Source organism: Pongo pygmaeus, chromosome 8 (assembly GCF_028885625.2).
Source record: "Pongo pygmaeus isolate AG05252 chromosome 8, NHGRI_mPonPyg2-v2.0_pri, whole genome shotgun sequence".
Lineage (NCBI taxonomy): Eukaryota > Metazoa > Chordata > Mammalia > Primates > Hominidae > Pongo > Pongo pygmaeus.
This window is the reverse complement of record NC_072381.2, coordinates 115579890-115606823: the sequence shown is the minus strand read 5'-3', so window position 1 is coordinate 115606823 and position 26934 is coordinate 115579890. Positions and strand designations below refer to the sequence as shown.

The 26934-nt window shown below is 48.2% G+C and overlaps 1 protein-coding gene across 4 annotated transcripts in view; it reads right to left on the bottom strand.

Moving 5' to 3' along the window:
• The window catches only part of MXI1 (MAX interactor 1, dimerization protein), a 77917-nt gene extending 51694 nt beyond the window's left edge, over window positions 1–26223 (bottom strand). The window contains exons 1-2 of one of the 4 annotated variants that reach the window (XM_063670254.1): window positions 25671–26223; window positions 5491–5623 (exon numbers count right to left, since the gene is read on the bottom strand). In XM_063670254.1, the coding sequence (XP_063526324.1) occupies window positions 5491–5623; window positions 25671–25944 (407 nt within the window). In that variant the 5' untranslated portion in view covers window positions 25945–26223. Of the gene's footprint in view, window positions 1–5490; window positions 5624–7450; window positions 7745–25670 lie in introns of those variants that run through there. The other 3 variants (XM_054503946.2, XM_054503947.2, XM_063670255.1) reach the window with 3 other exon arrangements.
• Between the last annotated feature and the right edge of the window lie 711 nt (window positions 26224–26934).

Here is a 26934-nt window from a genome sequence, read left to right as displayed (position 1 = left end):
ACTTCAAGGAAGCATTTAAAGGAAAGCCTGAGTTTTTTTAGTATAAGGCATGTAAGTAATTCTTGGGAATTTTTCATTTAAGCCAATTTTGGTAGAAGACAGACTATCACAAAACACATTTCACTGGATGTGTTAATCACTCAAAATGCAGAAAATACTTAAGAATAATAACAACATCATTAAGAGTTTAACTGCTACTAATCTACATTTTTGTCCTGAAACTTTGGGAGTTTTCTATGGGACAAAGACCCAGAAACTATTTTTTAATATAAAAAAATTTGAAAAACACAGAATAGTAGAAAAAAATTACACAAAAATAAAAATAAGGCTTCATTCAATTCTTCTGTGAACAAACAGGTTCACGTAGAATAAAGAGAAGATAAAGCATCTCAAATTACTACTGGAAAAAATCCTTTGTAACTATCCTAGGAAAATAATTCACCACCATCCCTCTCCCCAGAAAAACTAAAAATCCATGAAGATAGCCGAAAAGGATGCAAAGCTAAAAAATAACAATACAATAATTCTATCTAAAATAAGACTAAAGCATTTCTTTATTCTATAGTTTAAGAAAAATTAAACTAAAGCCTTATAAGAAACAGAAAAGTTGTTTTTTAGTGTCCTCATTCTTAGAAGGTGGAACTGAGATACTGCTTTTATGAGATTCTTTAGTATCCATAGGACACTAAAGAGAAGAAATATATCAACTTGAAATTAAAGCATAAATTGGCTATTTACTACTTCTCAGATTACCTTAAAACAACGCAATTACTATGTGTGTGTCACAGGCTCATATGAATATTTATTGCCAATATTTGACAGACTTCTGGTTCTTTCAATATGCAAGTTTTGATATTATTTTATTTTCACGACATAGGATGACACTGAATGTTCTTCAAAATTAAGTGTAGCATTCTGTAGCCTACTTGTTTAAAAGAATTGACAGTTTAGAGATTTTTATTCTTTAAATACTACATACTGTTTTTCCAAATGTATCATTAACATCCCTTGGAACACAAAGTAATCAGAGTTTGCCAAAGCAGGGGTTTTATCACCCTTCCTTCCAGTCTAATATGGTACTCAGCACAAAAAAGAAACTCAATTTAAGACAGTCTACTTGGAGTTTGAAAACCTTCCATTCTTTAAGAAACACATACTATTTACGGGGCACTGTGATAAGTACTAGGGATAAATGTTTAAGCAGAAGAAACTCAATCCCTGCCCGCCTCGCAGGGTTTTTAATCCAGTGAATAGGACACAAATTTAAGAAACAACTGGATAACTGTATATCTACAAATGTGATGAACACTATGAAGGAAAAATAGGGGTGCCATGAAGTATGTGAAGACCTGATCTACTACGGCAGATGAGGAAACATTCCTGAGGAACTTATGATTGAGCTGAAGGAAGAGTGTTATTCAACAGAGATAACAAAGGGGGAGGGAAAATGATTCCCCGCAGGGAACAGAAAGTATGCAAAGATCTTGAGGTAGAAGAAAATGCATACTGAAGGAATCGAAAGAAGGCTGGCCAATATAATTCATAAGAACTGGCCAGGTGTGGTGGGTCACACCTATAATCCCAGCACTTTGGGAGGCCGAGCCAGGTGGATCATGAGGTCAGGAGATTGAGACCATCCTGGCTAACACAGTGAAACCTTGTCTCTACTAAAAATACAAAAAATTAGCCGGGCATGGTGGCGGGCACCTGTAGTCCTAGCTACTCGGGAGGCTGAGGCAGGAGAATGGCGTGAACCTGGAAGGCAGAGCTTGCAGCGAGCCGAGATCGCGCCACTGCACTCCAGCCTGGGCAACAGAACCAGACCAAAAAAAAAACTGTAGTTGCAGGGACACCAGGTAGGAAGTTACTGCAGTCATCCAGGTAAGAGATGATGGTAGCTGAGATTAGGAGGATAGTAATGAAAGTAACAGGAAAGAAGGCCGACTGAAAAGATATTTAGGAAGAAATCAGTGTTACACTGCAGTCATGGCTTATTTAGTAGAGTTTTAAGGATGACAGACCTTGAGATTTTTCACCTGTGGTACCAAATAGTAAAGAAGCTGGAATTTGAGCTAATCTGATGCTCCCCAAAAAGCCAGATAGCTATTGCAGCCACATTCTCTAACAGCAATAACATCTTAGCAATGTTGATTTTTGGAAGTGTGCCAGAAGGCTGTGACCAAGACCACAGTAAAATCAAGCATTTATTGTAAAAACAATTATATATTATAGGTGCCACTTCCAACTATCAGAAGGATCCCAAATGATAAAATTACTGGTATTTGCAAGGAACATATTTGTAATATCACATTATATCATTTATTTTCTCTCCTTTTTACTTCTTTGAAAATAAGATTTTAAGGAATGGGGGAAAGGGGAATAGGAATTTATAATATTAGGAGTTAACTTTCAGCATAAATTTATAAAGTTACTTTTTTGGGGGGAGGATGGATTATCGCTCTGTTGCCCAGGCTGGAATGCAGTGGTGCTATCTCAGCTCACTGCAACCTCCGCCTCCCAAGTTCCAGCAATTATCCTGTCTCAGCCTCCCAAGTAGCAGAGATTACAGGCACACACCACCACACCTGGCTAATTTTTGTATTTTTAGTAGAGACAGGGTTTCATCATGTTGGCCAGGCTGGTCTCGAACTCCTGACCTCAGGCAATCCACCTACCTCAGCCTCCCAAAGTTCTGGAATTACAGGCGTGAGCCACTGCACCCTGCCTAAAGTAACATTTTATTAGGCATATCATATAATACCTAAGAATATCAGTGGTAAAACAGTCAATCACCATTATATCTTAAAGATGCTACGATGTCAGAGAAACAATTGTCATTTTATAACATACATCAGTGTTCAAGATGTATAGTAATAAAATAACAGCTACTTCCACACTAGTAGCTTTTTGATCAGGAAAAAATAAGACATATATACTTATGAACTCCATTCCTTTCCTTGTTTCAGATGATAAACACATGGAAATTTCTGTAAGTCTTCTAACTTTCTGCTTTATGTAACCAGCATAATAAAATCTCATTAAAATCCAATAGTAAAATTAAGAAGAAGCCTACAGTGTCCTCTTTCAAATGGACCAACACTTGTCCAAATACCCCAGTATTGGAATCTCTATCTCAGCTCTCCTTACTTCCACGAAGCAGGCACTTTAAATAAGTGGCAAAGGAGAAATAATTTCTAGTGTGTCATTTTAACATACTAGTTCTCTCTCATAAGCCCCAGCCCAAACCCCACACACTGGTGGATCTTGAGATAATATATTCTAAAATATATATTTTTCTCTCTCTCTCTCTCTTCCTACTTATATTCCCATAAAAAAAGTATCTTCTTCTGTTTTAGGTGGTCTAATGTACACATACTCTCCTTTGGGCACTATCAGAACAATATGGCATGCTTGCAGTTTTACAAATTTTCCAACATGCTATGCTAAAACACAGTAATTAGCACTGTGGTCCCACACATAATATTAGAATCCTAACAGAGACACTAGCATGAAAGAGAAATATCACTTAGCCCAAACCCCAAGCTGAGCAAAGCGTAAGTCAACAGATGACTAAGAGTTTCTTATTAATGACCGGTAACATAATTGATAAAACTTAGGAATGTGCATCTTATTTATGCCTCTATAATCCTTGAGTTCCTAAAAATGTCACATCTGCAATGATGGGAGGCATACTAAATTACTAATATAGTAACCAATCTCTAAAACTGTCAATAAATCAGAGTCACAGAAGTTCAGGAGAACGAGGGACCTTGGTGAGACTCTAATGCATCTTATTTTATAGATGAATATAGTAAGGGATGGGAAATGTACTGAAATTATATACCTAATTTCTAGAAAATAGGAAAGGCTTAAATACTTGCAGCATGACAGAACCCAGGTCTGGTTTCCTAAGTGTACTCTTCCTACGTCTCTAAGTTGAAAAAAAAAAAAGTTTTTTAATCTATGTGGATTGAAAGATACATAAATTCCTGAACAGGTCTTAATTCTTGATAGCTTAAACATTGAAACCGTAAGGGCAAGCAAATGTACATTTTTTAAAATGCTGTATATCATACTACATATTTTCATCTCAAATACACCATACTACAACAAAATCTCTAGACCCACACACAACACAGATAGTATATCAAGCTTATGGTTAATTATTTTTATAACTTAAGAAATTAAGTTTAAAAACTGTATAGTAGTCTTAATGAAAAGAAGCTAAAAAAGGAAACATGCAGCTCTACAGAGAAGTCAAAGGAGAAAAGTGAATCCTAGTTTTTCCTCGGTGATGTCTGAAATACAGAGTGGGATGATCCAACCTCATGAGTTCCAATTACCTGTAGAAGCCTCAGGCTTTCTGAATCAAGAGCCCTATTCTGTCCCAATCTGCTGTCCCAAATGACTAACCAACCACCTGACTGAAGCTCCCCAAAGCCTTCAGGGAAATTTGGTTACCCAGGGATTGCTCTGTCCTCCCCAAAATGAATGTTTATTATATTCTCTAGACAAAGCCCTGGGAAACAGAAATAAAGGTCTCATTTAATTCCCCTTATCAATGGAAAAGGCAGCCATCTGTTAATCTTCTGTTAAGAAAGGCCTTTTGAAAACTTCATGAGATGAATCCTAGGAATTCACTGGCTCCCTAGAATAAAAACACCAAAGAGATAGCCACATACTACTCAAAAGTTTTCAAAAATGGAAGTCAACTACATCTTAGTATATCTATTTTTTTCTCTTTTTGAGACAAAGTTTCACTATGTCATCCAGGTTGGTCTTGAACTCCTAAGCTCAAGCAATCCTCCCCCCTCAGCCTCCCAAAGTGCTGGAATTACAGGCGTGAGCCACTAGGCCCAGCCTTTCCAAGTACATCTAGACAAGTATATTTTTAAAGATCTATTCTGCTTGAAAGATAAACAGATTTTTTTTTTCATTTTTGCTTTAAGAGCCCACCAACCAATCCGATCTTATCATTTAAAGAGGCAAAACTTTCACAGCATGGTCTTCCCTTTTCTCCTTAAACAAATAACCACATCCGCTCACTACCAATTCTACCTAAATATTTTTATTCCTTTTACAAACACTTGATTCTGCTTTATACCCTGCCGGACCTATTTCTGATTTTTTTTTAATCTTCTTGGACTGTCCTAAACTTGGCCAGAATATTGAAAGCCAGCCCACAATTACTTTTAGCAGGTGGCTGCAAGCATGGACACATGCTGCCAAGTCTCTCAACTTACTGTCCTCTCAGTCATAGCCATCTTAATAATCCCAGCAAGAACTTCTTTGGTTGTCTTTCCAGATTCTATTCCTTTCCTTCCATGCAAAACCAAGTTATGATTTCTAGACTTCATTATTTTAAAACGGCCAAATCCCCAGGGTAGTGGTAAAGGAACCCATCAAGTGCTGCTCCTTCAGACTTGGGATTACAGGAGAAATGTGCTCCTTCCCTCCAGTTCCCTCTTCTAAGCGTTTCCAGCTTGCTACCTGTTGGCAGTGCTGGTGTTGCTGCTCCCGCTGCTGTGTTTCTGTGCCCGGCTCAACCTCCGTGGGGGCTTTGAATGCTGCAGTCGGGGGCTCGGCATGGACGGGAATGAAGAGGCGTAGCCATGTTCACACTCTGAAGAAAGCAAGAAAAAAAGATACGGTAAGAAGAATATAGTACCCAAATCCATTGACCCGCAAATTTGAGGTCTTTGCAGTAAGAGGTTTTTGAAAGCAGAAAAAGAGGTGAACTGTTTCCACTCTTTTTGGTTAGAAGATTAATGTCCCTCGCCTGGACATCAATCCTGTAACACCCCACCAGCTGGAAGGTGTTTTGATACCTCCTCTAAACCAAAGAGTTTATCCCCCCTTTACAAAATCCTTCTCTCCCAAGCACTTTTTTGAGATTTCAGATGCTTTAGAACAAAAACTTTGTGACTAGTTACCATTCACCTCATTGATTTCGCTTGCCTCAAAAATTCCCCTTTACTTTCAACTCTCTCTGCTCTAAAGAGTCTCTTTAAGCCCAATATTTTTGTGTACTTCGAACACGTCTTAGACATTTTCTCTCTCGACACCACAGTCTCCGAGTTCCTGCTCTTTCTGCCCCATCTCTACAGCCCCTTGGGCTGCCACCGCTAAAGGGACCCCATCTCATCACCCCGCAGGGATTCAGAGGCCCCTCTCCACCGGCTTTCCCCCGCTCAGTGTTCTCCCGGCCTCGTCTCTTCCCCTGACCCCGCCCCCAGCATCCGCGTTCCTCCTTCCTCTTATCTCCCAGCACCCTCTCCCGCTCCGGGGCCCTCCCGCTCCGGGGCCCTCCCGCTCCGGGGCCCTCCCGCTCCGGGGCCCTCCCGCTCCGGGGCCCTCCCGGCTTCTCCACAGTCACCCTCTCTCCAGCCCCTGACCGCCCTCTCTCCAGCCCCTGACCGCCCTCTCTCCAACTTCCCTCCACCCGTCTCCTTCCCGCTCCCCGCACACCCACAGCCCCACCCTCCGTGCGCACCCTCGCACCTCCCCCAGCACCTGCGCGACCTCTCCACACACGCCTCCACTCACGATCTCAGCACACACCTCCCCACGCACACCTCACGCGCGCGAGCCTCCCACGCACGCGCGCCCCTCCCCGCACAGCCCCTCCCACACGCGCACACCCCTCCCGCACACGTCCCTCCCCCCTCGCGCACCATCCCTCCCACGCGCGCACCCCTCACACGCGCGTGCCCCTCTCCTCACATGCCCGTCCCCTAACGTGCGCACCCCTGCCCTCACACACACGCATGGCCCTCACACACACGCATGGCCCTCCCCTCACACGCCCCCCCCAACACGCGGACGCCCCTCCCCTCACATGCTAGCACCCCTCCCCTCACATGCACTCACCCCTCCCCTCACACACGCGCGCCCCTCCCCTCACGCGCGCGCTCCCCTCCCCTCACACGCCCCTCCCCTCACACGCCCCTCCCCTCCCCTCACACGCCCCTCCCCTCACATGCTCACGCCCCTCCCCTCACATGCTCACGCTCCTCCCCTCACATGCTCACGCCCCTCCCCTCACGCGCGCTCCCCTTCCCCCATACGCCCCTCCCCTCAAGCATGCGCCCCTCCCACACGCGCACTCCCTTCCCCACATGCTCCTCCCATCACACGCACGCTCCCCTCCTTCACACGCCCCTCCCCTCGCGCGCGCGCGCTCCTCCCTCACACGCCCCCTTACACGCGCGCTCCCCTACCCACACGCCCCTCCTCACACGCGCGTCCCCTCCCTCACACGCCCCTCCCCTCACACGCGCGCTCCCCTCCCAACACGCCCCTCCCCACACACGCGCGCTCCTCTACTCTCACGCGCGCACACCTCACCTCATGCGCGCACCTCACACGCGTGCCCTCCCTTACCGGCCGCACCGCACTCCCGACAAAGATTAGTAGCGCTCGGGCTCAAGCAGCGGCGCCCAGCCATTACCTCGCTCCCGGCGCTCCAAAAACTCGGCAGCCTCCAGCAGACGCTGCACGTTGATCATCCTCACCCGCTCCATGGGCACCGCGGGTGGCGACCGGCGCCTCTCCGCACTCCCTTCCCGGGCCGACAGGAGGCGCCGCAGGCGGCTACGGCCGGGCGCCGTCCCGGAACATGTGCGACGGGCGGGCGGGCCAGCCCGGCCGCGGCTCGGCGCGCTCTCCGCCGCCCCAGCCGCGCCCGCCGTGCCGCGGGCAGCCCGCGCGTGGTTTGTTTACCTCTCCCCGCGAGCACGGGGGAGGGGCGGGAGCAACGCCGCGGCCCGCCCCCTCCCGCCCCCTCCCGCCCCCTCCCGCCCCTGCCTCTGCCCCCTGGGAAATGTAGTCCCGCACCCGCCCGCGGCTGCCGGGAATCGTAGTGCGCACGGCGTTTCAGGGCGCCTGCGTGCCGCAAGATTCGCAAAGGTCGTCGGAAGGTGTAGTCCCGCTGGGTTTCCTTTCCTGTCTCTAGGGAAGACTAAGAAGTGGCGGGACTTTGCTTCTGGGAGGGAAGAATTTTTTTTTCCTCCCTCCAGACACGATGTGGAATGGGAAGGATTTGAGCGAGCTGGGAGTCTACTCCCGGGGAAACTTGTTTCTCAGCGACTCCCTGCGGTTGCCCAGGGGTTGAGACATTCTTTATTCGAAGTATCATGTTCCAGTCCGCTATCTCCTACTTTCTCATGTAACTTATGTGCCTCAGTTTCCTCATCTGCAAAATGAGAAGAGTAACACACCTGCACCAACAGCGCACACAGAAACTGGAAAAGCCAAAATTGCTGTTCAAAAACGAGGGATGATTTCATCAGAGAGGGCTTCCATGAAGCCCTTCTTCCACCTCAGCTTCCACACAGACAAGTAGTTACTTTTTTCTTTAATCTTACTTTTTAAAACTTTCTCCTCCCTCAGTCCCTCACTAGTGCTTTTAGACGCCAGAAAATTCTCCCTGGTGCTGAACAGTTTGGTTCAAATCCTGACTCTGCTGCTTACACTGAGACCTGTGTGAACTCTTCCAGCCTCATTTTCCTTATGTATAAAATGGATATGATCATATCCACGGCCTTGAGGGCGTGCCATGTGCCAGGCACTGTACTAGACTTAGTCTGCATAGTAAGAGAGAAACAGACGCAGACCTGCTCTCGAGGTTTGGGTATTCAGTAGGGCTTTTTGCGAAAATTAAATGCAATAATTCCAGCACTTAGTATATACTAGGCACTCAGTAAATAGAAGCGATGATGATGTTTTCTCTTATGCTCTCCTCTGTAGCTAAAAAGGGAGTTACAGAGCGGAGACCACATTAAAAGACTACCACTGGCCGGGCACGGTGGCTCACGCCTGTAATCCCAGAACTTTGGGAGGCTGAGGTGGGCGGATCACCTGAGGTCAGGAGTTCGAGACCAGCTTTGCCAACATGGTGAAACCCTGTCTCTACTAAAAATACAAAAATTAGCCAGGCGTGGTGGCAGGTGCCTGTAATCCAAGCTACTCGGGAGGCTGAGGCAGGAGAATCGCTTGAACCCGGGAGGTGGAGGTTGCAGTGAGCCGAGATCACGCCACTGCACTCCAGCCTCCAGCCTGGGCAACAGAGCAAGACTCAGTCTCAAAAAACAAAAACAAACAAACAAAAAAAAGGCCACTGACTGCTCTCATGGCCACTCTCTTTCTAAGTCTTCCATCTAAAAAATCCTCAAAGTCTAGACCAGGGCTTCTGAACTTTAGCATCATTGACATTTTGATCTGGGTAATTCCTCCTTGGAGCAGGAGCTCTCTTCCATGCTTTGCAGGATGTTTAGGAGCATCCCTGGCCTCTACCCACTAGATGCCAGTAGCACACCACCACCCCTCAGGTGTGACAACCAAAAATGCCTCTAGACATTGCCAGATGTCTCCTGCGGCACAAAATCCCTCCCCTGTCCCCCAGTTGGGAACAAGGGATCTAGGGAGAGGAAGAACAAGAGGATCGTACTTGTTGAATGCTCTAGGAGCAAGCTGGGAACCGTGCAAACATACCCATAACTTTTTTCCACCCCAATTATATTAACCTGCTGCTTGACATCACATCCAAAATAACAGGAAGCGCCTGGTGATGGGGGAGTTTCCCCCTCCCGTGGTCATTCCATTGGCTCCTGCAGAAAATACCATCTTGAGATGGAAATCTTACCCTCTTAAAAATGGTATCGGCTTCATGCTGCATTTTTACATACCTTTCCCTCATACCTTTTGTTTTCTTTTTTCTTTTTTTTTTTTTTGGTAAAGTGAACAAAATCTCCAGTGAGGTCACAAGCTGCAAAATTCTGCCAGTCCTTTTAAATATTACACTTGGCACCACATTTAAGACCAAACAGACATTCCATCAAATGCAAGCAGACCCAAAATGAGAGGTGTTCGCAAGCCACAGAAGAACTTTTTTTTTTTTTTTTTGTAAAGGCTTTCAAAAAGGGACTGTTTTTTTAGCTGTTGACTAGGTCGTTTCGGATCTGGACTTTCCCACTGGGTGTTGGTAACAACCACCCTCCACCCTCAACAAGGGCCATGTTGGGTAGGGGTGGGACTGGATTATTTTAAAGAAAATACCATTCATTTAGAACATCTGTTAGTTGAGAGTAGAATTTTTTTTTTTTTTTTTTTTTTTTTTTTGAGTTGGAATCTCACTCTATCACCCCAGCTGGAGTGCAGTGGCGCGATCTCGGCTCATTGCAACCTCCATCTCCCGGGTTTAAGCGATTCTCCTGACACAGCCTCCCAAGTAGCTGGGGTTACAGGCGCCTGCCACCACACCCAGCTAATTTTTTGTATTTTTGTAGAGACAGGGTTTCACCATGTTGGCCACGCTGGTCTCAAACTCCTCACCTCATGATTCACCCACCTTGGCCTCCCAAAGTGTGCCTGTCCAGGACAAATACAACTCTACTTTTCCCAATAGGAGGTAAACTTGTGTGACAGGCAATCAAGAAAAGTAGTACAAACTGAAAATATACATGAATTCAAGATGGCTTTAATTCCAGAGGTCATAGAACCATAGCTGGTTAGGAAGAGATGGCTACATGCAAGAGGCCTGGGGCCTATGCATGGCCTTCCACAGTTGACCTCCAGGTGAACTAACCTAGAGCCCTTCTTCTAGAGCCATGGCCAAGAGGGAGATGAGGACATGGAAAGTAGAGCGAGACTCACCAAAAGGCCACCTGCATTGAAGAAGGGGAGAGATGATGATCATGGTGGGCAGTATTAAGGGCTGGTTCATGTACAGAAATCTCCAGCCTTTTCTAAAAGCAATTGAGGTGCCACTTCCTTTTCCCTGCACTGCCTGCCTCCTGGAGTCCTTCCTTGGACATCAGCTATAAGGGCCTCTCCAGCACAAAGCTTAGGGCTCTATCCACAGGAAAGTAATGCTACCCACAAACCATCCCTCAGCAACAGTCTCAGCCCGGAGGAACCCAGAGGCAGCCATAGCCTTTCTTTTGCTCCGATGAACTAGTTTGCACTACAAATGCAGATGGGGAAACAGGAAAAGCAAGGCTTCCAAAGTCTACTGACATAAGAACCTGGAATCCTACCCATAGTCTCTGTTCTGTCCTCTCCCTAAAGTATATCTCTCTCTCAAGGGAGTCATTTGAAAATGGAAAAAGTCCCCCAGAATCCCCCAGGCCTATAACAATCACAGCCACGGATGGGGACAATCTGCCTTCTGAAGGAAGCAGGCAAAGCCCTCAATTCTTAAGGGTCCTTTCTCAGCACAGTTTACTTAGTGACAATTTCCAAGTGATTTATTGCAGATTCATAAACAATGGAGGCTGATGTGTTGTATCTTTTCTTCAGGGAGGAGAGATGGGGAGAGGGGAAGGGGCCATGAGGTTAAGTTACAAGTCCAAAGTTACTGTGTTGATGACACCTTGCACTTAGGAGAACTTCCCTGAAACTGCAAAGTGTTATACTGAGTAGGGCACTGTTTTCTGCAATTATCTTTAAGGATGGGCGTTTTCAAATTATCAACACTGGGGACACGGGAGGTGAACTCCAAGCTCTTAAATGAGAACCGTTAACAGTTATACATTTTTCCATCCCCCACCCCAAAATGACTACTGCAGCCGCCTCCTCTCCTCTTCCCCCAGAGCCCAGAAACGTGAAGAACAGCAGAAAACCTTTCCCTCGCGCAGTGAGTCAGCCTTGCCTAAGTTCATGTGTAAGCTCTCCTCAAGTCAGCGGCAGCTCAGAGCTGCGGGTCTGTGTGCAGCCGAGATAAATTTGGGTCTAGAAGGGATGACGTAATGCTAAACCCGAGAGGTAGCTGCCGCCTCCCAGGGCTCCTGTCGCCAGGGCTGCCGGCTGACATCCCAACCACACGGAAATGCACCAAGCAACTCAGGTGCTGCCCAAGCTGGGGAGAAAAGGAAAGGACATGGGGTGGGGGGAACGCCAGGGGGAGGCAGTGTTTATCTGAGACGGCTGAATCTGGAAGTTTGTTGTTTTTTAACTCCAGTTTTACTAGTGAGATCAGACCACTGGCAAAGGCTCAAACAGCTGCACTTGACTTCCATCCTGACCCATCTCTTCCCTCTTAGAAAAGGGCTTCTTACATTTTATTAAATGGCCGTTATTACAGCAGCCTATTTCAGTGATTACAATGGATGTGTTAATCTCTCAAATGTCCTTTTCCTTCTTTTTTGCATGAACTTGGATCCAAGAAGACATCTGCATTGCAGGACTCAATTAACATGCACATCTAAGTGGCTTGCTTACTTTGGAGCACCCCACTTGGGGTGACACCGGGGTGCTACTGATAAGGTATTTGGGAGGATTTTGCTAGGGCCATGCCAAGTGAATATTTCCCCAAATAACATTTCAAGGTTTATGTCATAGAAGTTTGTGTCATTAAGCTTGTTTCTCAATACAGTCCGCATTTTTCAGTTGAGAAAGTTGAGGCTCAGAGAGGTATGGTAACTTGCCCAAGGCCAACAGCTATCTATCAAACTGATGGAATAAGGGTTAGAACTCAGGCTTTTTTAAACCCGTGGGGCCCAATCCTTTAAATATCAAGACCAAGTTACATTCCCAAAGGATCTGAATGCTGTTTTTTTCTGTTCATGGTTCATTCTTCCCCAAGGAAAGGTTGCCATCAGAGTCAACTCCTTCACTCCTGGTGATGACCGCAAGCCTTGGGCCCAACCTCACCCTTCCACTATAATTAAAAGACCAACCACAGGAAACAATCTTTGTTGTGTCGAAGTAGTTTTCTTCATTAGAAATGCCTCCCAAATACTTTTCAACATTTGTGTAATCAACATTTTATTCTTTAATTTGTGCCTGTAATCATTTATGCTGGTAGACTTTGTGACTTTCAGCAATATCTGGCAAATAACCTGGTCAGCCATGGTGTGTTACTCTTTTGAAGCACTGTTCAGTTCCAAGAGTTGATATTTTTGTTTAGGATTTCTGCATCTATATTTGAAAGCAAAAGTAAACTGTATTTTTTGTTGTGTTTACTAGATGTCGGTATTGCAATAGTCTGTTCTTTCAAAGTGAGATGTAACTTGTTTTTAAAGCCTAAAAAAAAAAAAAAAAAAAAGACTGCCAGAGGCCTTCTCCTGCTGCTAAGAGGATGCCCCACATTCTTGCCAAAGCCCTGGGTAACCCTCCCTCCCCTGCCAGGAGCTGGGCTCGAGTTGCCCTGCCCCCACCCCTTGGCATCACCACCCTTTTCCAGGCAGCAGAAACTTGTGGAGGTCACACTTAGGTCTAGCCAGGCCCTGAACACTAAACCACACAACCAGCTCCTGCCGCCTTGTATCTGAGTTCTTTCAGCCTCAGATGCAGCACTTATAATAAAAATACCATTCTCTTGCCTGTCCAAGGCATAGCTGATCTCACCAGCTCTTCCAGCAATAGTGTTTTGATTTGAGGAAGCTGGGATTGTCCCTAGATCCTAGAACAATACGCATCCATTTGCCTACTAGCTGCCACATAACTAGGGCCAACATGCGCGGTGCTGCTCCTCCAGTCAGTTCATTTAATCCTCAGCACACCTCTGAGATTCCTATTTTACAAATAAGGCCCAGAAAGGTTAGGTGATTTGCCCAAGGTCACACAGGCTATGAACAGATTGGAACTTGAATTTTCTGACCCTTGGACCCTACAGCATACATCATGTTATGTTCAATTGTGTAAGGTCAAACGAAATTGGTTAAAGCAATGGTCTCAACCAAGGGCAATCCCATCACACTAGGAGGCGGTAGAAACATTGTAGGAGTGTCTTTTTTATTGTCACAATGACTGGGGTGGGGGGGGGTTCCAGTGGCATTTAGTGGGTGGGAACCAAGGATGTTAAATCCTGCCATATTCCAAACTAATCTGTACAAGAACTGTCACACCAACAGCTCCTGTGTTGAGAAACACTAGGTCAGAAAGATAAAGACAGAAAAGTAATCATTTATTCAATAAATATTCCTTAAGCATCTGTTATGTGCCAGGCACTAAGCTAGATGCCAAAGATAAAATAATGAACAAAACTACTTATGGTCCCTGTCCCCTATGTGCTTATATTCTAGCCCTCCAGACTGATGACAAGCAAGTAGAGTAAGTGTATTGTGATGAGCAGGATATGGGATAAATGATAAAAAATGGGGTAAGGTTAGGTGGCTGGGTGAGGAATTCTGGGATGATCACAAAGACTGTTTAGGACATCTTCTCAAACTTCAAGGAGCACACAAATCACCTGGGCATTGTGGCAAATGCAGATTCTGCTGCAGCAGACCTGGAGTCTCATTTCTGACAAGCTCCCAGGGGGTACCAAGGCTCTTCATCCTCCAATCACACTCACTCTGAACGGCAATGATGAAGGCCATGACAAGGAGTTTGGATTTTATTTTAAGTGAGGCAGGAAAGAAACTATTGAAGAGCTTTTGAAAAGTAAGTAATAGGAACCCAGTTATATTTTGGGTTTTTTGTTTTTTTGTTTTTTGAGACGGAGTCTCACTCTGTCTCCCAGGCTGGAGTGCAGTGGCACGACCTTGGCTCACTGCAAGCTCTGCCTCTCGGGTTCAAGCAATTCTCCTGCCTCAGCCTCCCAAGTACCTGGGATTACAGGCACCCACCCCCGTGCTCAGCTAATTTTTGTACTTTTAGTAGAGACGGGGTTTCACCATATTGGCCAGGCTGGTCTCGAACTCCTGACCTCAGGTGATCCACCCACTTCGGCCTCCCAAAGTGCTGGGATTACAGGCATGAGCCACCACGCCCAGCCAAACCCAGTTATATTTAAGATCCCTTGTTTCCTAGCTCTGGATCAGCGAGAGGAAGAGGTTGGCCTATGTCATCGTCTGACTGGAACCAGCTGGCCCACACTGTCACGGTGGCAGCGAGGACCTAATGCTCATCTCTGCAGCTCACACTTGCCTCTCTCCTCTGGCTTCCCTGGCAGAAGCCCTTGGCTCCATGTATGGGCCAGCCCAGTTGCCCTACAAGCTCGGGCGCCTCCAGGAAGCCTAATACAGCCTGACAGGGTGTGGATTCACACCCTGACACCCTAGTATGCAGAACCACAGGAGACCTACTGGTTGGGTGAGTTCCCCAGGGGGTGCTGGGCAAGGTACTACTGCAGGTGCAAGCAGTGACACCCTAGACCATCTCCGTCTAGAGAAAGGAGCCATTTGGCTCCACTGTCAATGCCCAAAGGGCCCTGGAGGTTCTGACAGCCCACTCTCTACCCTAGCAAGAGTAGGGAAAAAAGGAAGTCCCTCCAGGGAGGCATCCTCAAGGGCACCCTCAGCCTAACTTAAAACATTCCAGATTCCAATTCTTTTTTTTTTGAGACGGAGTCTCGCTATGTCGCCCAGGCTGGAGTGCAGTGGCGCGATCTCGGCTCACTGCAAGCTCCGCCTCCCGGGTTCACGCCATTCTCCTGCCTCAGCCTCCCGAGTAGCTGGGACTACAGGCGCCCGCCACCATGCCCGGCTAATTTTTTGTATTTTTAGTAGAAATGGGGTTCAGCGTGTTAGCCAGGATGGTCTCGATCTCCTGACCTCGTGATCCGCCCACCTCGGCGTCCCATAGTGCTGGGATTACAGGCGTGAGCCACTGTGCCCGGCCTCCAGATTCCAATTCTTGCCTCTTGCACATTTCTTACTCCCCGGGGCTTTTCCCAGAGCCCTAAGGTCTCTCTAGGAAGAAAGAAAAATCTGGGGTTTTAGTCTGTACTCCACTATTTATTAGCCTGTGGCCTTGGGAAAGTTAGTCTTGCTAAAGCTAAGGCTTTCCTCATCTACAACATGAGGGTTATTATAGCACCTGCATATTGGATGTTTGTGAGAATTTAATATAAAGCGCAGAGCATTGTGCTGGCCCATAGTAAATGCTCAATAATAGGAAGCCATTATCACTATTCCTTTGGAAAACAGAGAAGACATTGCACTTGTCAGCAGCTCTCTTGAGGACAGGTTACCACACTCCCAGAAGACAGACAAGAATTGTTGACTGATTTCTATTTGTCTATCATTTGAACTAGAAGATAGACCTGGAACTGGAGATCATACATGCTTCACTTTGGAATCACCAAGCGCAGAGCTTGGCTCCCTGGCAGGTTTTAGAAATTATTTGTTGAACTTAGCTCAGTTCAACAAAAACTTAGCTCAGTACAACTGGTAGAAAAAAATGAAAGAAAGTTGTATGCAAGGCATACACAGTCTTGGGAGCCAAGAAATATGGCAGGACGGTCAAGCTGTGGTGGAGGTAAGAGGGAGATAACACATGGGCACCATAAGGTAGTTCTGGGCCCCTGTAGAAATAAAAACAAAAGTCCACACCAGCTCTCACTTGCCCAGAGCAGCCCTGGGCATGTCCTCCACTTTAATACAATAGCCTTCCTACTCCCAAATCATCTTTATTCAAGTATCCTTGCCAATGGCAATAAAGACACAGAAAAAGAAATTTCAAATAGTAGGTAATCCAAATCCCCTTTAATTGGCTTCAGTTTGAATTTCTCAATCTCCCTCTCCCTCAGGACAGTGTGTTTATCTTTCTAATTTTGCTGTGTCTAAATTTCCTTACAGACACTGGAGTTGGATATTAGAGGTCTGTGGCCAAGAGCATGTTGTACAGGAGAGTGGACTTGGGAGGAATGCTGGTGTGGACAATCCTCCAAGTGCAGAAGGCCCCTATCTGTAAAGAACTGAGAGTGGAATGTATTTATTTACAAGGTTGCTTACACAGTTTCCTAAGCTCAGGCAGTGAAAGAAAAAAAAACATCTGTAGAAATTACAAGGACAAACACAAAAACACAAAGGATTGTAGGCCGGGCACGGTGGCTCATGCCTGTAATCCCAGCACTTTTGGAGGCCGAGGTGGGTCGATGGCTTGAGCCCAGGAGTTCGAGACCAGCCTCGGCAACATAGCAAAACCTTATATCTACAGAAAATACAAAAAATCAGTGGGGCAAGGTGGCACACACCTATAGTCCCAGCTACTCAGGAGGCTGAGGCAGGAGGATCACTTGAGCCCGGGAGGTAGAGGTTGCAGTGAGCTGAGATTGTGCCACTGTACTCCAGCCTGGGTAACAGAGCAAGACCCTGTCTCCAAAAAAAAAAAAAAAAAAACATTTTAAACATAGATAGGGGAGACAGGGAGGGAAGGAACTACTCCTTGTGGAAGCCCAGGCTAAATTTTTATTCTGTCTATAATGATGGCTAGAACCAACGACCAAAGACAAAAAACCTCAAGTCAAATGCCATCCTGCATTGTTGGGGTTCACTTTAAGACAAGTGAAGTTCTAAAACCTGGCAGTGGAATAGTACACTCCATGAAGACAGGAACTCTACCTCTAAAACCTGGCACTGGAATAATATACTCCGTGAGGGCAGGGACTCTACCTCCAAGACCTAGCACAGTGCCTCCCATTAAGCAAGTATGTACTCCTTATGTACTGGTTTAATTAATGAATGAATAAACACAAATTTAGGGAGAATGGCTCACAACATAATTCCACATCTTACCAAAATAGTTGCCACAAGGGCTTTTCAAGAGAGTTTCTCTAAATTTTTTTGAAAAAGGATTCTGTTTACATATATTCCCTGGAGTGTACTGCTCAAAGCAAGGGTCACCTGAACTTTCAAAACATTTCATAAGCAAGGGGCCCAGCACACTTCTGCCAAGATGAGGAAGCAAAGAAGGAGCCTCCTGCTCAGCATGATGATGGCAAATGCCCATTATTTTTTACCACAAAGATCAAGTCAGCTGTTGACAGCTTTAACACCTCTAGCCAGGCCACTCGGGTACAATGACATCAGAGACAATTGCTTCCTTTAAGTTAGAAGAGCCAGAGAGCAGGTGTCTGTCCCTAGGACAGGGAATTGAAGCCTCTCCCATTCCCTTCCATCCTCCCTCCCTCTTTTTTTTTCTCTCTCCCCACTGTGAGCCTAGAGCTCCACCTCCAGAAGGATCCCCCAAGACTTGAATTCCTACTCCTCAGTCAAGGCTTGGGATAGCCACCTCATCACTGCCACCACCTTCTAGCTCCTCCCGCCTCCCACCCCCCAAATGTAAAAGACAGCATTTTTCTAAGTATGGCAAATTGAAATTAGCTTCATTTTGAAAGACTATTGAGAATGTTGCAACGACCTTTGCAATAACCGGACACACCCTGAGATCTGTAAACCAGGTTTGAAAATTGCTGACTTTATGAGCACTGGACCTGTTAAACAAATGGCCAGGTTGGGACTCTACCTGGAACCCATTCTCATATCAGGTGGGAGGGAACACAGCCCAGAAGGACCTGGTTCTGCCTCTGCTGTGTCATCTTGGGCAAGCCAGTGTCCCTCTCTGGGTCTCAGACTCCATGACTGTACAGATGATGGATGCTCTGTGACCTCTGGGGCTCCTTCTGGCCCTGATGCTCTGTGCTAATACCTGCCTCCTTTAAAAACAAAACCTGGACCCAGCATGGTGGCTCACGCCTGTAATCCTAGCACTTTGGGAGGCCAAGGTGGGCGGATCACAAGGTCAGGAGTTCAAGACCAGCCTAGCCAGCATGGTGAAAACCCGTCTCTACTAAAAATACAAAAATTAGCCAGGTGTGGTGGCAACCATCTGTAGTCCCAGCTACTTGGGAGGCTGAGGCAGGAGAATCACTTGAACCCAGGAGGCGGAGGTTGCAGTGAGCCAAGATTGTGCCAATGCACTCCAGCCTGGGCAACAGAGTGAGACTCCATCTCAAAAAAAAAAAAAACAACAACAACTGAAGTGGAGCGGAAAGAAAAATGGGAAGGGAGAAGAATGGTTCAGGAGGCCATATTACTATAAAGCTCCCCCATTTCTGTCTGCTGAAAATTGCTTTCCTCATTCTGCAGGAAGACTCCCATTTCTTGCTGGGTTGTTACTTTTTTATTTCTTTTTCTTTCTCTCCTTTAAAAAAAAAAAAAACTCAAAAGCCACAAAACCACAATTCATCTCCCCAAAACAGGACATTTGGAAGCCAGAGCTGTCGGGGGTTAGGTGTGTCAGGCCTGACATACTGGTGGTATCTAAGTGAAGACCAAGCCAGGGCAAGCATGTGCTTCTCCTCCAGAAACCCAGTTTAAATCAATATTTATCCAACTGTATTTATAGAAAGTGGTGGTGGTAGGGAGGAGGGGGTGGGGTAGGGAGGCAGGGGGATCTAAAACAGAACAAGCCACAATGACTGATGCAAATCTTTGTGGCCAATTCGCTTCTGCAGGGCTGAGTTTTTTTTTTTTTCAAAAGGCAAAAGACCCGACTTTTGATGAACCTGCTGTTAGCCCCAGTACCATAGCAACAGCCCCAAGTCCTCTAATATGCCCAGAGGACAGACTTGGGAAAGGCAGCAGGAGGGGGGTGGTGTTTCCTAGGAGCCCTAAACTTCAGTGAAGGCCAGGAGAGTTGAACAACTCTGAAAGACAAAAAAAAAAAAAAAAAAAAAAAAAAAAAAAAAAGGCCTCTCTGGTTGGCTCTTCTGACTCCAGCGCCTCACTTCGAAACCTTTTCTAAGCAAGGTGTGTGTAGGAAGACCTTGGACAATAAACAAGGTGTTTCAAATACCAGCTCTGCTTCAGGTTCCTGGGTGACCTTGAGTAAGTCATTTCACCTCTCTGGACTTCATTCCTTGGCTGTAAAATGAGTACATGTGTGTATGGTTAAGAGCACAGGCTCTGGAATCAGAGGCCTAAGTTCAAAACTCAGCTCTGCCACTTACTAGCTATATGTCCTTTGGGCAAGTTACCTGGCATCCCTGCTCCTCAGTTCCCTCCTCCGTAAAGGGGGTAATAAAATTGCATCCATCAGAAGGTCGTTGTGAAGCTCAGGGGAGACAACGAATGCATAGCCCCATACTTGGAATATAGTCAGTGTGCAATAAATTGTAGCCATTATTGATATTATGCCATACAATTAGTTGCTGCTGCTGCATGCCGGCACCCTCTTCATTTTCCTCAGTTTCACCTCTAGACTTCTGCCCAGGCATCCCCAGATGAATCCCCACTTCTGGATGTGTCAGTGGGAGACTGTTTTGATCAGAGATGAGAGATGGATGAGCAGCTACTGTTTTGCCTTGGTAGCTAATGGAGCCTCCTTTTTGCTCCCAAACCAGGAATGGCTCAATTCAGCTTCTCTAACTTCCAAGGCCCTGTCCCCTTTCCCTGGATCTCCTTTCCAGGGCACACAGTCCTTGGGAGCTCTGTGACTCTGAAAGCCGTAACAATATCCTCAAAAAAGCCTTCTTCTGGTATTTACCAGTCAGCAGAGATCATATTTAAAAATGGAAGAAATAAGTTGAATCTGGGGAACATAATTTGGGATGCAGAGGAAATAGGGCCTGATTTAAGAATGCTCTTCACATAACTCCACTAAAGACAAATACCCTACTCCACCCCCACCATACTTCAACCTACAGAGTTTTCAGAAAGAAGCATCTGCACATAGTAGACATTCAATGTACATTTGAAGAATGTATGAATTCATAAGATTGTTGCCATGCAAAAATGTGACCAGCTTGAACATTAGTTGCCATCAAAGCCCTCGATTTCAGCAGAAGTCACTCTAGTCTCCTTCTTTCTTATTTGTTTCTCAGGGTCACAGCTGTTCACAGGATGCAGTCTCAGCTCTTCAGGTCTGAACTATCATCTTCTTGCAGGGATTGGTCTCACCACCCAAGGGAGTTGGAGATCAGTATTTCTGACTCGTCTCCAAATCTTCGGAAAGGCTACCATGTGTACCCTGGCCTCCAAACCTGATCCTCGTGCCACAGCTATCAGTAAATGACAAATCTAACCAATCAAAACACTTATATTAAGGATCTACTACTGTATGCCCAGTGGTGTGCTATATGCAATGGGTAACATGCATTGAATACTGTAAGTGATCTTTTCTCTTAAGTTACTAATAATCTTCTTGTATAGGTAAAGCTAACACACAGGAAGCAAGTAGAGAAGTGCATGGTACTGATTATCAAAGCTCAGAGAAGTTGCTATTTATTGAGCACCTATTATATTTCGGGTACGTTAAATATTTAAGCGCAGTGCCTCATTGAGTTGTTTGACAATTATATGAGGGTCATGCTATTGTTATCCCCATTTTGCAAAAAGGAAATGGAACCTCAGGCTAAGTAAGTTGTGTCCAAAGTCACAAAGCCAATAAGCAGTAGAGTAGCAAGCAAGCTGGGCCCTGCTCCATGTGACTGCAAAGGTTTCATTCTCTCAAGTACAATGACTTTAGAAATAGAGCCAAATGGGCTGAAATAGCTAGGGGAAGCTTCCTGGAGGAGGTGGGAACTGACCTAAGTCTTGAAGAGAAGGTAGGATACAGATATCCCGAGGGGAGTAAGAGAATGAAGGCACTCTAGACAGTGGAAGAGTCTAAGTCGAGCACAGAGGTTCGACTGTGAAGCCTGCTTGCTGGTGGATCTGCCGCACAGACACAGAGGTTTCAGGGCAAGGAAGAGGAGATTAAGTCAGAAGGCAGGGTGGGGCCAAATGACACCACACAACAGCAGCTTCCCCTACCAGGAGAAAGAGGCTGTTTCTTGGGCTGTCCGTGCCCCTAGGAAAGCACCCCACCCTCAAACCCAGGTGATCCACTCCAAGGAGCCTTATGGCTTTCTACTCTCATCTGATCGTCCTTCCTATCTTAAGTGTTGCCTCCAAAGCAACCTCCCCCAGACACTAGGAAGGCCATTTCTCTCCTCCAGACCTTACCTGCTCTCACAGCTTCTTTCACTTACCTGCCAGTCGGCTCTTATGCACATAACATCCCTTTATGGATCTCTTCTTCTCTTTTAGTTTTAACCTTTTCCAAAATCTTTTTCTACTTATTAGTCAGTCCTTAATTCCCACCCTTCCACTGGACTCAAAATGCATATAGGTGATGATGTCAGAGATTATTTACATATAATTTCTGAACTTGTGGTAATAGGGTCACAGCCTTCATGATTAATATTTCTGGAGGCCTTCAGTTTGTGATCCATAGAGATTCACATCAGTTGGAGTTTTGGGAGAATGTACCTGCCTTTCCTAGGGAATCCCCCCTGCCTTGCACACAGCAGACAGTCAACAATGGGTGACTTAATTTGAACCCCTCCTCCAAGAAAACTCAACCTCTCCACTGGAAATAATTCAGCAATGTGGCCACAACTTGGTGAACACTACCAGTACGGAAACCTCAACAAGGGAACGAAAAGCAGTTCTGGCTACGATGGAAAATAAGGCAAGCTCCTGCCAAGTAAGTACTTTGGAAACAGCAGTAAAAACGGAACGTGTTAACTCGTGACCAGGGTCCACCGTGCATCTCAGAAAGGTCTCACCGAACCCGAAAAGGAGAATCGGGGCCCGACACTCATCTCCGGAGAGAAGAGAGTCCCTTTAAGAAGAGACTGGACCAGCTGGCCGCACTACAGCTCCCAGAGATTTCCTGGCTTGCAGCCTGGCTCCACCCCCCCAGCCTCCGGCCTCAGCAACGCGTGACGTCAGAAGAGGCTGGAGCTGCCAATTGGCTGAACGACGCAGCTAGGTCAAGTCCAGTCGGAGGAAAGAAGTTTGTCTCCATGTGGAAACCATGTGTCTCTAGCTGGGAGGGGGAGGAGGAGAAGGCGGAGAAACCGAGATCAAGTGATTATAGGGGAACTCGCTGAAACGAAGGCGGGGAGGCTGTGCACCTGAGTCGGCGAGCGATGCCCTTTTGCAGTAGTGACCTAAAAAAAAAAAAAAAGACGTACACAACAAACTACCCCACCCCACCCCCAATAATAATAACTAAAAAGCTAGGGTCCTTGCTTCCTTCCAGAAACCAGGGACCCGGTAGATGCTGGAATCCTATCGGAACGCCCAGATCCCTCTCCCTCCCCCAACGACTGAATGATGTAAGCGTTTCGGAAAGCTGAGCTCTGGAGCAAAACAAGCCCCGCGCGCGCGGAGCGACCCGCAGTGCCCGAGCCGGGCGCACGCACGACCCGCCCCCCGACTCGCGTTATTGCTGTGCACACGCGGATTGCCGTGACGCGCGGGCATTGTGTGCAGCGAGCAGAAAACAACGACGAGCGCCGCCAGCGCGAAGAAGCGCCCCCCATAAAACGAGGCAGATGTAGGGCCCGCCGTTTTCCGTACCCAGAGACCTAGACCGGGCAAGAAGAGGGGAGGAGAGGGGGTGGGATAAAGTGGCCTCCGTGGGCCGCTTCTCTTTGCAAGGGGGATAACAGAGGGCCTGGCGGATGGTCGCACGGAGTTTGCCGGAGGTCACCCCAGCCTGTTCGAGCTGTTGGGGACGGGGCGAGGGCCTGGAGCGGGGTCTCTGCAGCCAAACTGGGCACAGCGCGGCGCCCCAAGCTCTCGGGGAAATCTGGGGGCCGTTGGCATCACGTCATTTAGAGCCAAACAGCAGCGGCGAAAAGAGGCAAGAGAGCTAAAAATACTCCCGCCGGGAGCCGGCCGGAGGAGGGGGGCTGCGGGGCCGAGGGACTTATTACGCACATGAAGTTGACTTAGACTTGGGTGCTAAGGTTCCAAACCCCTCTCGGGGGCTGGCAGATTTGCAGGGCGGACGCCTCGGGCGATGGGCTGGGAGGAAGCCCCTAGGCTTCAGCAGCCTCTGGAGCCCGGTTACGCCGCCACGGGCCCGCCCCGCGCGGGGCAGCCCAAGCGCGGCGCGCCCGGCTCTCTGCTTACGTGACTGGTGGCCACGCCGGAGCCCCGGCACGGGGTAAACAACGAGGTGGCGGCGGCCAGGGCGGCGGGGTGGGGGGTGGGGCGGGGGGAGGTCTCCGATTGTCTGCGGGTGCGAAGTGGGGGGCGGGACGCTGAGGAATCTCCGACCGCCTCCTCCATACATCTCGCTGGTGAGGGGGGGGTGGCTGGGGTAGGGGGGCAAGCCAGGTTTGCCACACACTGCCAACGTGCCCTCATGGGGTGTACCCCTAGTCAGAGCCAACGCCACGGGACAGACTCCAGAGAACTGGGAGCCGGGGATGGGGGTAGCTAAAGAAATCGCGCCCCTCCCCCCTGCAACAAAAGCAAACACACCAAACAAAACCAGGTCTTCACCCAGCTCCCCACCAGCTCTGGCTTTTCAGAAACTACCCTCCAGACAAATGCACACATAGCTTTTCCCCCCCATCCCCCTCCGACCAGCATGAATAATTGCGAAGCGATTCGGCTGCATAGCCTGCGATGCGCCTTTCTCGCAACCCAGGCACTCCGGGAAAACAGGCGAGAAGAGAAAGAAAAGAACGCACCACCGACCTCACAACACAAATCTTGTTTTGGCCTTACAGCATCTGCACAATTGCGCTGCCAACACACGGTTACTTTAACCCTGAAGACCTGGGGTGTCGGTCAGCAATGGTGTTTTTGTGTCTGAGGGTTGTTGTGTTGGGTGGGGGGAAGGTTGCAAGATCTGACACGTTGCAATCGGGACCTTTCTTCTTTCTTTCTTTCTCTCTCTCTCTCACACACGCGCACACGTACACACACACACTGGCGCCTCATTGATCTTCTTACTTGTTTGGACACATTAAACATCCCGGTTTCCCCCTATCTGTCGGTCTGTCTGCCTAGTTCCCTTCCTCCTTTTCACAGCTATTATTCTGAGGACCGTGCTGGATACGCTGCACACGCGTGCCCCCGTTAGGGCGCTGAGTCGACTGCCTGGGGAAAGCTGGGGGACCTGGCTGGTAGTGGCAAAAATGAAACAAATAAATACAAAAAAGAGGCCAGGCCAGGGTGGGGTTCCCAGCACACCCCCACCCACGCACTACTCTCCACGTGAATCTGGGGGTGGGCGGGTTGGGGGGGAGGTAGAAATCGACCAGGAAGGCGTTTGCCTTGCTTGCCCTGTGCGTTCACTCAGGAGCCGTCTCCCGGAAAATAAAGAAAAAGCACACAACAGCCCACAACCTTCTTCCCCAACTATTGTTTCTCCAAGATCCCAAAGTTTCCTTCTAGCCGCGTCCCCACGGCCAAGTTTCCCGGGCTCAGGACGGCGTGTCCGGGGCGAGCTGCTGGCGTTGCTTGGCCCCGCCGGCCTCCTTCTTTGGGGGGGCGGCAGTGGCACCCCAGGGCAACGGAGGTGCAGGGGGACTGTGTCCGTAGACGTGATGGCCTGAGCCCAGTCCTGCTGCGAGAGGGAAGGAAAAAGGCGAAGTAGGAGGGAAAGAGAGAGACAGAGCCGAGCCCACGCCGTGGAGAGCTGTTTGGTTGTTATTGTTGTAGTGTGTGTCTGTGTGTTTTCTTTCTGGAACCTCTGAGCTCTGCCTATGGTTTCCAACTTTTCGGCTTCTAATCCCCACCCCACCCAGGAACCAGCGACAGAAAAACAACACTTGTCTGCCTGAGAAGGCTCCGGAAAAAAAAAAAAAAAGGAAGAAAAGCGACCTCAAAGAGATGAGCTCTCGGCTCAGTTGTCAGCAAACAACAACACTCCCCCGCTCCTCCGCTGGGCCATCCTCCCAGCCCCAGCCCGCCGGAGACGGACAGACCGACGCACCGAAAGGCCCCTCTCTCCCCCTCGCCCGTCTTTGTTACATCTTTAGCAGCTTTGTGCGTGTGTGTCCTTTCTCCGGTGTCATCTGCTTTACTGCCAAGCGCTGGATGTGTATGTTTGGTGGGGGGGGGGGGGGGGACGGGCCGAGCTCGCGACAGGGGTCGCCCAAGTGGGCGAGAAAGAACCGGGCGCCGAGGAAGAGCAGGGGCCCCCAAACTTACTTTTGTTTTCTTTCTCGATCTGCTCCAGGTAGCTGGCGGCCTCGAGCAGAATCTGCACGTTCTGCAGAAAAGTGTTGATGTGCTTCTCCATCGACTTCTCGCTGGTGTTGAAAATGTCCGAGAAGGGGCACCTGGGCTTGGCCCCCGCGGGCTCCTCGGGCAGGGCCGGGGGCTGGGGCGCGGCCGCGGCGGGGGGCACAGCCGGGGGCGCGGCGGGGGCCAGCCCCGTGCCCTCGCAGCGCGCCTCCTTGCGCGGCCGCCCGCGTTTGCCCATGGAGGAATGGGGGTCCGCCGAGCTCGTCCTCTAACGGAGCTGCGCGGCCCGGCCGAGCTCCGGGCCCCCAGGGAGACCCGGCCGGCTGGAGCGGAGAAGGCGCCGGGGCGAAGAGCCGGCCTGACTTCCCGAGCCTCGCTGCCTGCAGTTGTGTGTGTGAGTGTATGGGAGTGTGTGTCGGTCTCGCTGTGGGTCTGTGTGTATGGGAGATTGAATGAACCTACAGGACAGACGGAGGCACTCTGGCGCCTGGGTCCTAGTGCGAGCCTGGCGCCATCGGACCGGTCAAAATAAAAGGTGGAGACTAGCGAGGCAGGGACCGCCCCTGCCCGTCCCCACAGCCTTCCCTGCCTCTCCCCAAGACTTACCACAGAGTGGAACACTGTGTTTTAACCGGAATGAAACAAAATACCTGATGTCTGTGGGTGCACCTGCATAAAAACAAACTACTTTTTTCACAGAAAAATAATGCCTCAAAAAGTGTCCAGCACAATGCCTGGCACATAGTTAGGTCCCCATACATGGTGGCTGCTATGACTTAAAAATAAATAAATAAAAGCCCCCCAATCCAAATGGGAAGAAGGGAACCAGTGTGTAACCAGAAGATCCCCCCACCCCCAACACAAACACTTCTACTTACAGACACACATACATACGTAATCACGCACACACTTGCAGGCACCTGTGTGTGCCTTCACACAGCCAAATGAAATCCCAGGCCGTCCAAATCCGAGTTACAGATTTACTCACGCCTTTCTCCCTTCAAATGCAAAGTTATTTTCCAGAAGTGGGAGGAGATGTCAGCATCCCTCTCCACACTCCTCTCCCCAGCCTTGGTTCAGCTGTGCAAAGCTCACACCAGGATGCCTCCACACCTGGCTCCCTTTAATTTGAGAGGCAGAAGTGGCAGCTCAGGAACCACCCCCCTCCCCAGCTGAATTCCATCTTTTGCCTCTGAAGACCTCTACCCCAGCTGACATTGTTTCACTG